The sequence below is a fragment of the Pituophis catenifer genome, unplaced genomic scaffold, assembly GCF_029215685.1.
Source record: "Pituophis catenifer annectens isolate HBS135680 unplaced genomic scaffold, rPitCat1.0.hap2 SCAF_2, whole genome shotgun sequence".
NCBI classification, from domain to species: Eukaryota; Metazoa; Chordata; class Lepidosauria; order Squamata; family Colubridae; genus Pituophis; species Pituophis catenifer.
The window spans coordinates 297,155,911-297,172,648 of NW_027256882.1; the positions used below are offsets into that span (position 1 = coordinate 297,155,911).

Consider the following 16,738-nt stretch of genomic DNA (forward strand, 5'->3'; position numbering starts at 1 on the left):
TGTATTTTATTCCAATTTCATTTTAAATTGCATTTATCAAATTTTAGTAATAATTTGTTTCTGGAACTTTGCACTTTGATATGGCCCAAGGGCTAATCAATCAATCAATCAATCAATCAATAAAGATGTTAAAGATCTTATATATATTTCCTATTTCTTAATTGCCCATTTCCCTCAGTTATATATATTATGTTCTATTATAACAAACTCAAAAAACAAACAAATCCCAGAACAAGAGAAAACACAAACAATTTTAGATGAGATAAAAATGAAAGAAAAATGAAAGACATCCCCAGTAAAGATAATTATTTCACAACAAATTATTTCACTACAGTAGCAATTGTCCAAGTTAACATGAAGGGAAATGTAAATATGAACTATGGGAAACAAAATAATCTTGGATTTGCAAATAAGACAGGGAAATGGTTGGCATATAAACTGAAGAAAGAAAACAGAAAAAATATTGTTACAATTACAAGATGAAAATATAATAACAGATAATTTATGTAAATAATATTTTATCAATTACTATAAATGATACAAAAGAGAAGTTTCTCTGGCAAAGGTTGATGAATAGTTAAAGAAACAAAATTTATCATAGAGTTACCTTATATAGGCGGCATAAAAAGAAACAAATAAATAAATAATAGAATCAGTTAATGAACTTTCCCTAAATAATGTAGGTTTGTGAAGCTGTAAAAAAGATGAAAACAAGGAAAAAGCCTGGAGCGGATGGTTTATCATCCTCTTATTATAAATGACATTTTCTACTGTGGAATCCAAAGGCAGGACCCAAAGCCAGCAGCCAAGGCTCCCTGCGGTGCTTGTTAAAGGCCTTCCCTGCTGAAAGGGGGGCTCTTCCAAAGGACTCCTCCCCCTCCCTGGCATCATTTTCTCCTGTATAAATCCGGGTGCCCCTCTTTCTCTGCAGGGAGAGTCTAACAAAGGCTGCAGGGAGCCTCCATTATTTGCTTCTTGCCATGGGCCTCCGCTCGCTCCCTGCCCTTCTGTTATCTACAAAGAACAATCCTTTTAGCTAGGAGAAATATTTGCACCTCGAGTTTCAGGGGTTGCAAGGGGAATGTCCTGATTAAAAACGTACAATGGGCTGCTGTGAGTTAGATGTTGCAAGGCCACATTCCTTACCTCTCCATTTATCTGAAACTGCTCCATTCTTCCCCTGCCCCCTTTTGACTTCTCAGAAGGCAAAACGGGTGTCTGAGAGGACAGGATTTAGTCTTTTACTCTTCTGGAAACAATTACTGAGAAGAACTATTAGCCATTGACCAAAGTCATAGGATAATGCTGGCCAGAAGAGCGGGGCCTACTTAAGCCAAGTTTCATAAGCAACCTGTTCCAGGTAACCAAGAGGTAAGCCAAGTCTATAAGTACTGGTCTGCTGAAGATGTTACTTAGCCTGGTAACAGAACATTCGGAAACCAACCCATAACCTCCCCCCTCTTGTTCCCTAACTCACTTTGCCAGACCCCTTAACTCAGTGGTGAAATCCAATTTTTTTTTTACTACCGGTTCTGTGGTTGTGGCGTGGTGGGTGTGGCAGGGGAAGGATATTGCAAAATTTCCATTCCCACCCCACTCTGGGGCCAGCCAGAGGTGGTATTTGCCGGTTCTCCGAACTACTCAAAATTTCCACTAACAGTTCTCCAGAACCTGTCAGAACTTGCTGGATTTCACCCCTGCCTTAACTCTTCTCCTCCCCCATCTCCCCCAGGCTTTTCCTTGCAATTGTCAGGGAAGGACGGTGGGATTTGGGGGTGGCGGAGTTGGGGTTAGATTCTGAGTACCAGAGAAGAATTCCAGAGAGGGGGAGGAAGTAAATCACAGTTGACAAGAGGGGATTGCTGAGAGGAAGTGGGGAGTGGGGGGCATTTCTGTGCAGCTCTCAGCCCTTCCCTCTGCCAGAAGCCTCGCAGAGAAATGGAGATGGAAGGGCCACCTCAGCCGTAAAGGGCCATTGCAGGAAGAGAGCGAGAGTCCTCAGCAGCGTTGACGTTTCTTGGCTCTGGCCTGCAGTGGGAGAAGACCCCCGGGCCAGTAGTGGGTTTTAAATCCCGGTGCTACCGGTTTGCTATTGGTTATTGCTTTGTGAGCACGTGGCACTTCTGCGCATGCACAGAGCATTTTTGATGACATCTGGGCGGGTGGGTGAAGCCTCCCGCCACCACCACTACCGGTTTGCCCGAACTGGGGTGAACCAGGAGTAACCCACCATTGCCCCGGGCTCACCTGACATGCAGCCACCCCAAGGAAAGGAGGGGCTCCCCAAATTTGGAAGGGTCCCCAGCTGCACTGAAAAGGTCGCCTATGAATGGCATCCTATCCAGATGCTGAGAGAACAGATTGACAACAGGAGATAACTGAGCATGAAGGAGATATCGGGGGAGGAGCTGTTGAGGGTGGGGTGGGCGGTGCTCAGGCGCAGAAGCCCCAGATGCACTGTGTGATTGGGACTCTTTTCAGTCTGGGTTACGGAGAAAGCCTTGGCTGCCCTCGTGGATGATCTCTGGAGGGCCCATGATGGAGGTGAGGCAACCTCTCAGTGGCTTTCATGCTTAGGCTTGGCTCCTTATTAAAGGTACTTGGCAGGACCCACAGTAACAGGATCTTGCAAGTTTGATTCTACTTCCCCTCCTCTGTTCCTTATTCTCCTCTGGAGCAGGGGAATCTCTTTCTGAGATGTTTGCTTGTGCCTTCCTGGTTTTTTGGGCTTCCCTCCCTATTGCTTAGAGGTCGTGATCTCCTCTCTCTTTATCCAGGCCTTCTTCACCTGCACTCTCTACTACAGCATCACTCTGGACCGGCTCCCCAGTTGAAAAGAAACTGCACTCCCTCCATTCACACTGGCTTCCACGTCCCCCTTTTTCTCTTCTTTGCCCAACCCCGCCAAGCCCAAGCCCAAGCCCCCCATCTCCCATCACCCCCACCTCGGCTCCTCCTTTGGGGTTCCTGGACTCCCTCCCTTCCTGGCTCTTCTTACCTCTTCTGGAGAGGTTACAAGATACAAGAAAGAAAGAAAGGGCAGCCCATGGTCAACCTGGCAGTTATGAAGCCTCTTGCAGAGGGTGGATCTCATCTGTTCTTTCCACCCCAAAAGCAAGCGGAGAAGTCAGATTTTGGGTGCATCTGTGAAAATCAAACCAAGCTAATAAATGTAATAATTATCATTCCCCAAACAGGCACGGACCACGTTCTGCCTCCACAGAGCCTTGTGGCGAGATGCCAGCAAGACACAACTCCACAGTGTTACTTCCATTTATTTAGTGATTGTTCAATTAAATACACAAGGAAAGTCACACTTATACTAAAATTTCTTTCCTAAGAAGGTAACATGAAGTAACTGAGTCTACAGAGTAATTTAAGGGCTGTAAGAAAAGCCAAACTCTTCACTGATCAAAATATGATTTGGTTAGAAGATGCGAAGGGCTCGGCTATGTCCTTGGAGAAACACACAGAGCACGACACAAGGCAGAACGGGGTTCAGACCTTAAACCCAGGGCCCTTCCGGCGCTACTAAATGGTCCAATCTTTTCAGATGGGGGAGGGGATGGAGAGGCATTATAAATGATCTCTGAAACCAGAGTTGCTGCAGGACCTTGGAAGGGAGCCAAGCGGGGAAAGGTCCAGGAGGGGCAGTGGCCTGACTGAACTGCTTTCCCTTGAGACCCCACAATGAACCAAGCAGCCCCCCCCCAAATTCCAAAGCATCATCCAGGTTAGCAGGGACTGAACCCCATAAAGACCTGGTGGGGTTCGTCTACCAGCCAAGGCCCCCAAGGGAAAAGCCAGCTGCTTCGGAATGGAGCCCACCACAGCTCCACTAGAGTCCTGCCCACCAGAACTAGGGACCTGCCCTAGTGCGCCCTCCGGCAGGAGGGACTGCTGGGATCAGGGTGTGGGGACCCTTTGCTCCTCTGGTCTCAGCCAACCAGTAATGGGAAGGAGGGGAAGGGGCGCGATTGGAGAAACCTCTTCCCAGGTTGCCAGGAATGAAATGGAACCCATTAATCCCAAAAGCCAGTCATGCCCCCCTCCTGGGACCCTGCCCCTCAGCGGCTCCTCTACAAGGCAAAGCCCAGATGGGCGGGGGGGGGGGAGAGGGGGAGAGATGTAGTAAAGAAATCCAAACCAAGGCAAATCCTCACCTAACTCCATGCACCACAAATGCAGCCGAGGAGCTCACTGTGCAAGTTTTTGCACAGCGCCTTCGGGCACCAGAGAGAATAGCTCAGGCATGGGTGTGTGTGACATTTCACCTGGATTTCCACAAGGGAAGAAACTAAAGCTTTTTCCTAGGGGCAACAACTCGGCCAGACAGGTGCCACAAGAGTCGCAGGTTCAGCGTGTGTTTGCGGGAGGCTGAAGAACCAGCAGCTGCCCTCAGCTGCGCTACTGCTCCCCAGTCCTAGTTGCCAGGTGGGTGGTAGGAGAGGGCAGCGGCCAGGGACTGTCCTGGGCTCCTGCTCTGGGAGTGGGGCTTCCAGATAGAAGGGCAGGGCTCCTCCTCCAGGCAGGCCTGCAAAAAGGGTGGGCCTCCTGCCTGCTCCCCTGTATCCTGGGGCAGTGCCATGGGCACACAAAGGGCCAGGAGTTATTGACAGACACAAAACAGACCGCTGGGTGGGGTGGAAGATCAGAAAAGAGTCCCGTCCCCTTTCAGCCTTGGAGCTGTTTCATAAGGCAAAAGGGCAGGGCGAGGGCTTCACTGGGTCTGCATGGGGAAGGAAAACACCCCAGCCAGGACGGGGCAGGTCTTGCCGGCCTTGACTGCCAACAGCCTGGCCCTCCGGAGGTGAAGAGTCCCGGGCTTCAGGAAGTGTCAGAAGGCGGCTTCCAGGACCCCCAGCTCCTCTCCCGCAAGTGCTTCTGTTCAGATGGAGAGAGCACTGCAGCTGGGCAGCTGGGAGACAGAGGTGGCCAGCAGGGGACTGGTCGGCAGCACCTTGATGGGCAAGTCCCAGCTGAAAGTGTCCACATCCATCTGCTCCACTCCTGTCCAGCTGGCAGCTTCCGACTTGTCCTTGGGAGCCACGTGCGCCTCAGCCACGTCTCGCAGAGTGACAAACTCAAAGTGAAGCCTCCACTGGAGGGACACTGTAGAAGACGGGCAGGCAGGCATTCAGGGCAAAGGGAGCCAGGCAGGTCTGCTCACAGTATCCCTGCCCCCCCCTCCACCGTTGCCCCAGCTCCAGAGCAGCCAGAGGGGAAAGGAGGCCCCTGGGAGGGCTCCCCCAGAAGACCAGGGCTGCTTTGGGAGCTCTAACCCTGCAGGCTCACCAACGTTGGTGCTGAATCCCGGGGCTGAGCTGAGTGGGATGGGCAGGCTGAAGCTGGTCCGAGCTGTGTGCAGGCAGGACTCCTGGTGCCGGGCGTGGGTGCTGTAGGAGGCAGCCTGGCCCCTGTGGCGCTGGAAGGCCTCCTGGACCCGCTCCTCTGTCTGCAAACTCACCAGGTACTGGTGGGGACAGCAGCCTGTCACCAAAGGTGCCTCCCCCCAGTCTACGCAGCCCTCTGGGAGGCCCCTGCTCCCCTCACCTGCAGGCACGGCGTATCGCCCTCGGAGAAGCTGAAAGTCCCCACCACATCCTCCCCAATCTTGTAGACGGTCTTGAAGATGCAGAAGGTGGCCACTCGGCCCTGGGCACTGCTGATGTTGAACAAATCTGAGGACGGAGAGAGCTGCCCTAAGATTGGTGGGGGGAGGCTCTGTGGCCCAGCACAGGCCCCAAATGACCCAGCAGGTGCTTATACCAAGGGGGGAGCTGCCTAGGCTGCAGGGCCCCGTAGGGAGCTGCCTCCCGAGGCTGACGGAGGCCCCCAGGATGGACGGTCAGAAGTGGGGTTGACGCCGTGATAGACGAGGCCTGCTGTGCTCAGCCTCGCACCGGCTGCCGGGGTCAGAAAGGGGCTGCCGGACTCTTGGAGGCCTTCTTCCAAAGAAACCACTGGGCACAATGGGAGCAGGGAGGAAGTGCTGAGGCCATGATGGGTTTTGGTGGGGGACGATCGTCCGGAGAGATGGGGGACTCACGCAAACTCCGCCGTGAAGTCGCGACAGTCAGGAGCTCTGTGGCCAGGTCCGCCAGGCGGGAGGAGTTCTTCATACCGCCCTCTTCCTCCTCCAAGAAGGGGTTGGAGGGGGCCACAGCCTCATCCTGAGGGAATGGGTAGTCTCTGAGCCCTGGGGAGAGAGGGAAACAAAGTCAGAGGCCTGACAGGCTGGAGTCCCGGGCAGGCGGAGGCCGAGGGGGGCTTACCCTGCAGCACCATCACTCGGAAGGGGACACGGAGCAGCTTGATGGCTGAGTTCACCCGCTGGCAGCCAATGGTCAGCTTGTAGACGTACTTCACCGTCTGCCCACGGAAGGAGGGTGGGCCGTCCACTGGTAGTGTCTCGCAGTAGGAGTCTGGGGGAAGAGGGAGGGGGCCGCTGAGCCAGGCCAGCCAAGATGGGGGCAGGAGCTCTGGGGCAGGAAGGGAAACCGATTTCCTCCAGGCGGGAAGGGCATGGCGGGTCCCAGCTGCTCCCATTCTGCTCTCAGCCCCTCCTGCAGCTATGGTGTGACCACCCACCCACCTCACCCTTCTGTGCAAGCCACAGGGAAGGGAGGGCAGCGCTCACAGCTCTTGGACTCGCCGGGATCCAGCCTCAAGTCACAGAAGAGGATCTTTGGGGGTGTCGACAGGATGCACTGACCCCGCTCGCCTGCAAGGCAACGCATGTCACTAGCCCACAGCAAGGCCTTCCTCTTCCTTTTTTTTTTTAAAAATGTAACTTTTATTAAGAAGTTTGGTTATAGTAGTGAAATCTAATATGAACTAGACTTCAATGAAGGAGAAAAAAATACAAGGGAAAAAAAAAGAATAAAGAGAAAAAAATAATGAAATGGCTTCCAACCTTCATTACAAGCACAAACAAATTTAGCCACCCCTCTATCCACCTGAAGGCCCTCTGTACCCCAGACCCTTCTCTTGCAATCTACATAACCTCCTTCTCGGGTCCTGGGGGAAGCAACAAGCCTACGAAGGATTATCAGAAGTAACAACGTACAGGTAACCTCGACATATAAGTGCAAATCGGACTGTGATCTCCGTCGCTGAACAAAACAGTCATTAAGCAAGATGCCATGTGGCCACTTGCTCAACCGCAATCCTGGCTCTTCCGGTTGTGGTTATACAAGAATTGTGGCCCATTAAGAGGGCGGAATCCCAGGTAAGGATTGTTGGGGTGCCTCGGGGAGGCCCGGCACAGGCTGTGCGCACAACCCGGGGGTGGGGGGGTGGGAGGGAGGGGCTGCAATGCAAAGCCATAGCTGCCCCTGGGAGACTCAGCCCTCACCCTGCCTAGCAGCACGTATGATCTGCAGCTGCTCCCACCTACTTACCTTCCTATGCCCTTTGGGCTGCCCTGTGGATTGGCATCGGTGGCAGTGCTGCGGGGGGAGGGGGGTTGTCAAAGTAGAGGCCGGGCGTCTTCAACAGCCAGCCACTCCTGGCCCCAGGTTTGCCTTCAGCCCCACAGTCCTGCCCCCAAGAAATGCCACCTCAAGACCCACTGCCAGCAGACCAGCCCCCACCAGCCTGTCCTCCACAGCCTCTATTGTCTGCTGCTCTTTCCCTGCCAGGCTTCTCCTGCTCAGGCGTGCCTGGCCTGTGTGAGGGAGCACCTGGCTGAGCGAGGCTTTCCTCCCGAGGCCGCCTCAGGATGTTCTCTATGTGGGATCCGGTTCTTCCAATCTTTGGGAAGCCCCATCGCATGATCTGGAGGGTGCAGGGGGATCAGGGCTTCCCACGGATCATGAGAACGGCTCCTCCTGTTTCCATCCTCCTCCGGCGTCCCGGTATAGCCAGCTGGTGCCATCGCTGGCTATTGGGGGCGAGTCACTGACCCCCACAGAGGGGGCTCGCAACTTGGGCGTCCTCCTGGACACACGGCTGTCTTTAGAAGAGCATATGACGGCCATGGCCAGGGGGGCTTTTTATCAGGTTCGCCTGACACGCCAGTTGCGCCCCTTTCTGGATCGGGACTCCTTGTGCACAGTCACTCATGCCTTGGTTACGTCACGCCTGGACTACTGTAACGCTCTCTACATGGGGCTCCCCCTGAGGAGCACCCGGAGGCTCCAGCTGGTGCAGAATGCGGCCGCGCGGGTGATTATGGGAGCGACGTGGCGCTCCCACGTAACACCTCTCTCGCGCGAGCTGCATTGGCTCCCGGTGGTCTTCCGGGTGCGCTTTAAGGTGTTGGTTCTCATCTTTAAAGCGCTCCATGGCTTAGGGCCAGGGTATTTGCGAGACCGCCTGCTGCTACCGATAACCTCCCACCGGCCAATACGCTCTCACAGAGAGGGCCTCCTCGGGGTGCCGTCGGTCAGGCAATGTCGGCTGGCGGCCCCCAGGGGGCGAGCCTTCTCTGTGGGGGCACCCGCCCTGTGGAATGAGCTGCCTCCTGGAATACGATTGATCCCGGACCTCCGGACCTTCTGTAAAGCCCTGAAGACGTTTTTATTTCATCAAGCCGGCCTAGCCTAAATGGTTTTTAATTGGGATTTTAAATTTTATGGATTTGGGGTTTTAAATTGGGTAGCCAATGATTTAATTCTTTTAATTATCTTAACTTTTGCATTTGTATTTTTTTTAATTTTGGCTGTTCACCGCCCTGAGTCCCTTCTGGGAGAAGGGCGGTATACAAATTAAATAAATAAATAAATAAATAAATAAACTAATGGTCATAAGTGGAAGACTGCCTCTATTTTGTTGTAACCTTGATCAAATTATATTTATATTTCTTCCTTTTACTTTTAAGAGTCTTAAATCTTTAGTTCATTCAAAGTATTGTGTATTGTCACAATATCACACTTCTCTTCCTTTGAAATAATGAAATTATTTTGTTTTGTCTTGTAAAAACCAAGATAAAATCTATTTCCCATGAGTAACAGTTCTTTAGAATTACTTGAAAAATTTAACTGTAGAAGTTTCAGTATTCCAATTTTTTCTGGATCCTTGGTCTGTGTATTATCTTCTATGATCAAAATCTTTATTTTGCTGTTTATTTCACATTCTTAACCTTATGATGATTATTATTATTTTATTCAGGATTGAAGGAAAGCTCAAGGTCCAAAAGTCTTTAATAGCTTATAAGGAGTTAATGAGCAATTTCCAAAGTAATTAGCAAGTGAAGTTTGCAAATTCCGTGTCCTTTCAAAGTCTCTGAGGCAGCTGTGAACAAAAGGGCTGATCCCTTTGTCTCTCAGCGCCCAAAGCCACAGAAAGCCACCCCTCCTGCAGCCTCCTGGTGAGGAGCAGTCATCCGAAGCCCATGCACAGGTGGTGATCTCCCGTCCTCTCCTTATCCAGAGGCTCCAAGGAAACGGTGGTCCACTCACTGCTTCTGTGCCTCACGTGCCACGATTGTGACCACTGTTTTCAGGGTGGTCTTCAGTGTGCCATACCTCGCTTGGAAGACCGGCAAGGGCCTCCTTCTCCCAGTCCCAGGGGTCCCCCTTCGACCCTCTGGGGTCAGGCAAGGGCACCAACCCCAGCAGAGACTCCCCCTCCCCAAGAGGCTTCTTCCTTGAGATGCAACTTACCTCTGTTGGGCACAAAGACAGTCTCGTTTTCTGCTTGGGCATCATAGCTGGTATCTTGTGAAGGTGGCAAAGCAACCCGGCTCTCACTGGTATGCAACTGGCAGTGGATCTGAGCACTGGCCCAGGCCAGAATCTCACTGGAAGAAAGGAAGAGGAGAGGAATGCAAGCGAATGCCAGGGCCAGGCCATTGGGTGGGTCACCTGCTAGAGTCCAGTGAAAAGAAAACCTTCAGAGGGCAAGGAAAACACTGTTTTCTACCTAAGTTTCATGCCGCCTCCTCCTCCTCCTCTCTTCCGGGACTACAGTGCCCATACTCTGTTCTACCCTTGCAGCAATCCCCCTTTGAAATTTCTGAGGCAGCCTTGGATGCTCCCAGGGTGCCAGGAGAGAACTGGGCATGGGGAGGGCACTGGGCCATTCAGTTCACAAAGCCCTCTAATGAGCAGGTACCTTTTGCGCTGACGATGCCTCAAAAGCCTTGTTTCTTGTGGAATTATTCTCTCCTACAGCCCTGGTGCTGCAGCTGGCCGGCCTCTGTTTGGCCCCCATCCAGTGGGGAGTGTCTGGGGACTCTGGCTCCGCTGGCGAGTTCCTCCCAGGCCCCCTTGGGAGTCTGCCTTCCCTGCTTGAACCCTGGGTCAGTCAGGACTCTCGAGCAGAGGTCAGGCTGCCAGCCAAACTGCTCAGGAAAGCAGAGGAACCCCTCGGAAGGGGTGGGGGTTAGGGTTTTGGCCCGGCTACTGCTTGCTTCATCGCCTGGTGATGCAAGGGTTTTGCTTCCTGAAAAACTTTTGGTGACTACGGCAGACCCTTCAAACTGAATGGAAATATAATTTCAGAATGACTGTATTATATAGAAATGTTGAGAAACATGAACTTTTAATGACTGCAATCTGTGTTAACTGCATAATGTCTTTAATGAATTCCACATGAGTTCAACAGGGCTAAAAGTGTTTTGTGTCTGATTTTCATTCGTATTCCTTGTCCGATCATCTGAGGACTGTCGGTGCAGAGATCCTGCCTGCAGTCCCTCCTTTTCACCTAGAGCGAGTCCCAGCTGACCGCCCTGGCTGCTCCACATGTTTATGCTGCCCTTCCTGATCTCCTTGTGGGGCAAATGGGGCTCCTGGACTGCTTCTGAGGCCACTGTGCAGGATATGGGGCTGGCACACTCTGCCCTACTCAGGGCAGCCACAGCCTTATGGAACCAAAGGCTGCCTCCTCCAGACCCCCAGCTTCAGCTTGCCAGGGCTCTGCTCGGGTGTTAGAGCTTAGCCACAAGCCATGATCAGCCCAACCAATTAAGGCTCTGGGAGTCTTTGAGGAAGACAGGAGCCCCTCCTCTGGCCACATTCCTGGACGATGCTTGCAAACCTTCCTCAAGAAACAGGGCCCGAGGGCAAAAGAGGCATCCCCAGCCGCCCTTGTGCTCCTCTCTCTTTCTCCCTCTTTCCCTCCTTCTCTCTCTGTCCCAGGTGGGGGGGGGGAAGGAACCTCTGAACTGGTGGTAGGTGGTGGGAATCTGACATCCGGAAGCCAACGAGCTCAGGACCAGCATGCCGATGATCACCTGGTCGGCGGAGAGCCGAAGCAAGTCATCACAACACCGGCAGCTCTTCAGGAAAAGCAACTGACATCCAGGAGGCGAGAGCGACCCAATGACGACGCTGCTATTGCCAGGGGGGAGTGGGGCAGGGTCGCATTGTGGTTTCGTGTTGTAATGGGCTCCAGGAGGAGGGGACCCTGCCTTCTTCATTGCGAAGCGTGCTAAATTTCATTGTGCTACACAAAAGGCGCTGAGAGAGCACACGCAAACCATGGAGGTAGCAACAGCAAATGTACCGCGACAAAGGCGGAATGCTGTTTCGTGCAAACGCAGGGGCGCTTCACTCCCGCACTAAGGCTCTAGCCATCGTCACCCCTGCAACAGGGCGGCAGCTCTTTCATCCCTCTGCCATGACAGGGCGACAGGGAGCCGCAGTAGAGGAATGAAAGAGCCGCATGCAGCTCCGGAGCCACGGGATGCCGACACCTGTTTTAGTCCAACCCCCTGCCTGAGGCAGAAGTCCTTCTGCCATCCAGGAGAAATGGTTGTCCAATCTTTTCTTTAAAAACTCCAGGACCCATAATTCCAGGATGCAAGCTGTTCCACTGATTAATTGTTCCCGCTGAAATTCCTCCTGATTTCCAGGTTCCATTTTCCTCTGAGGAACTTCCACCCATCGGGTTCCTGTCCTAGAGAATAAATCAACCCCTTCTTCCCTCTGGCAGCCCTTCATGTATTGGGAGGCAGCTATTAGGTCTCCCCCTAAGCCTTCCCTTCATTAAGCTAAACTTACCTACCTGTAGTTCCTTTAGCTGCTCATTGTAGTTTAGCCTCTTACAATTTAGCCTCTTTTAAGTTATAGAAACAAGTGAAAAATAATTGAAAGATTAAAACAAAATATTATTAAAAACTGTGCTAAAACCATGCCTACAAGAGCCAAGATCATCTTTGTTGCTCTTCTCTGCACTGTTTCTAGGGTCTCACTATCATTTTTGTATTACAGTGATCAGAACTGAATGCAATATTCCCAATGTGACCTCACTAGCGCAGTATAAAATGGTATTATCACTTCCCCTGATTTTGATGCTGCCCGTTGATGCAACCTAGAACTGCATTGGTGTTTTTGGCAGCTGCAGTACATTGCCGACTCATACCTAAGTGGTTGTCCACTAGATCCCTCTCACTATTGCTGAGCCGGGGGCTGCCTATCTTGTACCTGTGCATCTGGTTTTTCCTGCCTAACTGCAGGACATTCCTTTTCTCACCAACTGCATCTTGTTGGATAGGGCCCTATGCTCAGGTCTGTCAGGATCCTCCTGAATCATCTCGAGTCTATCTTCTAAAGTGTTAGCAGTTCCCCCCAGGTTTGTGTCAGGCTTGATCCTGTCTTTTTAGTTATTAACAATGCTCCCCCCCCCCAAATTCCTTGCCTTGTGTCATCTGCAAATTTGAAGAGCATCCCTTCTATTCTCTCATCTAGGCAATTTATTTATTTTTAGCTATCAAATTTATATGGCTTCCCATTACATACAAGGGAAGTTTGGACAGTGTGCAATAAAACCAACCATTAAAACCGAATAAATAATCCAATCAAAGCAATCAAATAATTATAAGTAAAAATGGATTCTGAGGGTTAATTTAGGATGTGCTCTGCTGGCAGAGGAAGGCCCTGGAATTGTACCGAAGCAAACTGGCAAGGAAGGAAGCTCACGGCACAAAGGCACAGCACACCTGTACCTTGTAGAGAGCCTTCTCTGTGGGGGCACCTGCCCTTTGGAACAAGCTCCCCCCAGAGATACCAGATTTGCGCACTTTCCGCCGTGCCCTCAAGACCTTTTTATTCCATCAAGCGGGGCTGGCCTAACCCTTTTTAATTGTTTATTTTAATTCGGATCTGTTCTTAAAAATAGGGGTGTTTTAATTAGTGGGCCAAATCTATTTAATATGTCTTTTAACTTGTTTTTAAATTTTATATTATATTTGTTTTATTTATGGCTGTTCACCGCCCTGAGTCCTTCGGGAGTAGGGCGGTATATAAATTTAAATAAACTGAAACTGAAACTGAAACATGCCCACCCAGGAACATCCCCAAGTGCCTGTGCCATTGCACTGTGTACAGCAGCCAAAACCTCTTTGGACGTTCCTGCAGGGCAGCCCCATACAGATCACGGAGGTGACCAAGGCAATGCGCATAGGCCCTTCAGGCCATCTGCTCCTTGAGCAGGAGTCCTGAGTCCAGAAGGACCCCCCCCCCGACTCTACACTGGGTCTATTTGAGATAGTATGACCCCATCCCACACTTTATAATTTATTTTAACAATTTATATGGTCCCCCATCTCAGTCTAGTGATAACAATTTAACAAACAAACAATGCGCTCTACATGGGGCTACCCTTGAAGAGTATTCGGAAGCTGCAGCTGGTGCAGAATGCAGTGTGGTGCAGTCTTGGAGGCAAAGTTACTCCGTGGCAATCCTCAAGCCTCCTGGGTGGTGCTAAATGAGTAACAGACGGACTAGTAGCCAGACATCCGCAAGGATCTCCTGGCTTCACACACAATCCCATAGTCCTTTTAAGGACCTTTTAAGTACCAAATATATATATATATATATATAGCAGAAACAGCAGAAATAACAGAAATAAATACTAATGCTAAAATGATTCGGAATATTAGAAGTTCAATATGTATATGCTAACTTAATATCGAAGGCAGTAGTAGTAGGTCAAAATGCAAACATCTCTCCAAACTACTACTTGAATACTATGTTGATTTGGCTGTGATCCAGGGAACACGCATTGAGAATGAACAGCAGCTTAAAAGCAGAGGAAAAATACCTGGATATGACATCTTAGGCGCTATTTTTCATCAAACTTATGGCCTGATAACATATGTGCGTAATAATATTGAAAACGCATATCTACTGGAAACAAGCAGTGAGGATAACATATATACTATCACAACTAAGATTGGAGATACCCAAGTCATGAACATCTATAAGCCCCCTACTATCTCCTGGCCTAACACAGTTCTTCCAAGGATTCCACACCCGGGCATCTACATAGGAGATTTTAATAGCCATCATACTCAATGGAGATATACGCTTAACGATACTAACGGTGAGACTCTCTGCGAATGGGCAGAGCAGAACAATCTATACCTAGTTTTTGATGCTAAAGATCAAGGCACTTTTAAATCAGCTGCATGGAAGAAAGAGTATAACCCAGACCTATGTTTTGTTACACAAGATAATACCAAACCTATACCTGCCTCTCGACAAGTGCTACCAACGTTCCCCCATAGCCAACATAGACCTGTCATCATTAAGACAGGAATAAAGATACCTATTATTAGATCTATACCTCAACCAAGGTGGAACCTGAAGAAGGCTAACTGGGAAAAGTACACAATGGACCTTGAGAACACAATTGGACGTATCCCGGCAATTAGTAACAGCTACTATCGCTTTGTTGGAGCAATTATGTCATAGGCTAAAAAATCCATCCCACGTGGCTTCCGCAAGGAATATATCCCAGGATGGAATGAAACTTGCGAAAACCTGTACCAAAAACTTTTAGAGAATGATGATGCTGAGATAGCCGATGAACTTCCTCATAATCTGGACCTGGCACGTAGGCAGAAATGGGAGCAAACTACGTCTGGATTAGATTTTAAACACTCAAGCAGGAAGGCATGGAGCCTACTGAGAAAACTGGGAGGAGACCAACCAGTTCACCGTAAACATCAAGAGGTTACTCCAGATCAAGTAGCAACTCGAATTGTCAACTTAATTAGAGTACCCCATGATAAGAAACATACTAAACTAGTGAAAAGAGAACTAAAGTATCTAAAAACTCTGGGATTGCCTAACCAGGAATACGCTCGACCCTTCCAAGCAGCTGAAATAGACATTGCCCTGAAGAATGTCAAAGCTGGAAAATCTCCTAGTTTTGATGGAGTAATGCCAGAATTTATCATCCATTCTGGACCTCGCACAAAAGAATGGCTGGCAAAATTTTATACAGATATTCTAACTTCCAGTAAGCTCCCTCCAGAATTTAAAAGAACCAAGGTAATCGGCATATTAAAACCTGGAAAAGAAAGCAATAAGCCAGAAAACTATCGCCCATTGCTCTGTTAGGTGTCTGTTATAAACTACTTGAAAGGTTGTTACTTAACAGAATCGGACAGAAAATTAATGAACAAATACCGGTTGAACAGGCTGGTATTAGATCTTATCGGAGCTGTATTGATCAGGTCCTTAGTCTTACAAGCCATATTGAAAGCAGCTATCAGAATAAATTGAAAACATCAGGACTTCCAGTTGGCGCCGCAGCAATCCAGTCGGGGAAATGGTGGGGGGGTCTCACAAGCCCCGCGAAACCCCCGACTGTCCAGACACCGCTGACAAGTCTGCGGACCTACCCTGTCCTGTAGGGACAGGGGGAAAGAGAGGGACCCCTTGGATGGCCGAGAGGAATGGGCCGTCTGAGCCGGCGGCGAGGGAGCGGCAGCCATGGCGGCTGCCTCGAAGCCGGGGCCAACCGAAGAAGCATCGCGCTGGAGGAAGAATGAAGAGAAAGAGCGAAGTATTCGGAAGCCAGGTAAGTGAGACCCAACCAAGGCGGGAACAGCGCTTAAATTAATTACAAGTGTGCCCCTAGCCTTAATTAGCAGCTATCGACTACTGGGGCAAGAAGATCCAGTAAAATACTTTACAGGAGGAAAAGACCCATTAATGAATTATTGCTATTACTGACCGATTTTGAGTGATCATTTTTTTGGAAAGTTACAAAACTGAAAATTTCTTTTTTCTAAATGGGAATGAATTATCTTTGAACAGAGAAAGAGGAAAGAGGCGATAAACAGGAACTTTTTAAAACAAGGGAAAAAGACAAGCAGATAACTATATAAAAGACAAAATGGAGATGCCGTGACGAAGTGAAAGTGCAATTGTGGATTGCTTGCGGCTTGGAAGAGAAACTATGTGTCTTGCTATTTAAACTGGATTACTTTGGCAACAACCAAGGAGGTTTGATTCTGGAGATATCCAATCTGTCTAGTGGAGGTTTTATTGATGGAAAGAAAGAAGAAATAAAATGGAACAATTATAATTGAACTAATAGGCGCAGCAATAAAAGAAAATGGTGTGGTAACAAAAGAAGGAACGATGATATCATATATGGAAAAGAAGATACAAAAGAACTAAACTTTATAGAACTTTTAACTTTGATAATATTGAAATTGAAAAGGAACAGTTTTGGACAGATTGGAAAAAGAAGAAATGGAATATAGTGGCTTGCAAGATAAGAAAAATAACATAATTTGATTAAAATGGAAATATAATGCTTAATGCATATCTGAAGCCTGAATACTGATATGAGGTGTTTTCCTTCTCCCTTTTTCTCTTTTGTTATCTTTTTTTCTTTTCCTTCTTTTGCTATTTTTTTCCTCTTTACTTTTACTCTCTCTCTTCTCTCTCTCTCTCTGTTTCCTTTCTTACTTTTCACTTCCATTCCTTTTAAACTTGATTATATAAATACACATATACTAATTTGGTCATGAAATAAGATTATAAATGATTGA

At 49.2% G+C, this 16,738-nt stretch overlaps 1 protein-coding gene across 1 annotated transcript in view; it reads right to left on the reverse strand.

Annotated features, from left to right (window-relative positions):
- Positions 1-3,257: 3,257 nt before the first annotated feature.
- RGP1 (RGP1 homolog, RAB6A GEF complex partner 1) overlaps positions 3,258-16,738 on the reverse strand; it is a 35,660-nt gene continuing 22,179 nt past the window's right edge. The window contains exons 2-8 of the mRNA XM_070936041.1: positions 9,609-9,745; positions 6,641-6,724; positions 6,276-6,425; positions 6,050-6,199; positions 5,554-5,681; positions 5,296-5,473; positions 3,258-5,112 (exon numbers count right to left, since the gene is read on the reverse strand). Coding sequence (XP_070792142.1) covers positions 4,889-5,112; positions 5,296-5,473; positions 5,554-5,681; positions 6,050-6,199; positions 6,276-6,425; positions 6,641-6,724; positions 9,609-9,745 — 1,051 coding nt within the window. The 3' untranslated portion in view covers positions 3,258-4,888. The remainder of the gene's footprint in view (positions 5,113-5,295; positions 5,474-5,553; positions 5,682-6,049; positions 6,200-6,275; positions 6,426-6,640; positions 6,725-9,608; positions 9,746-16,738) is intronic.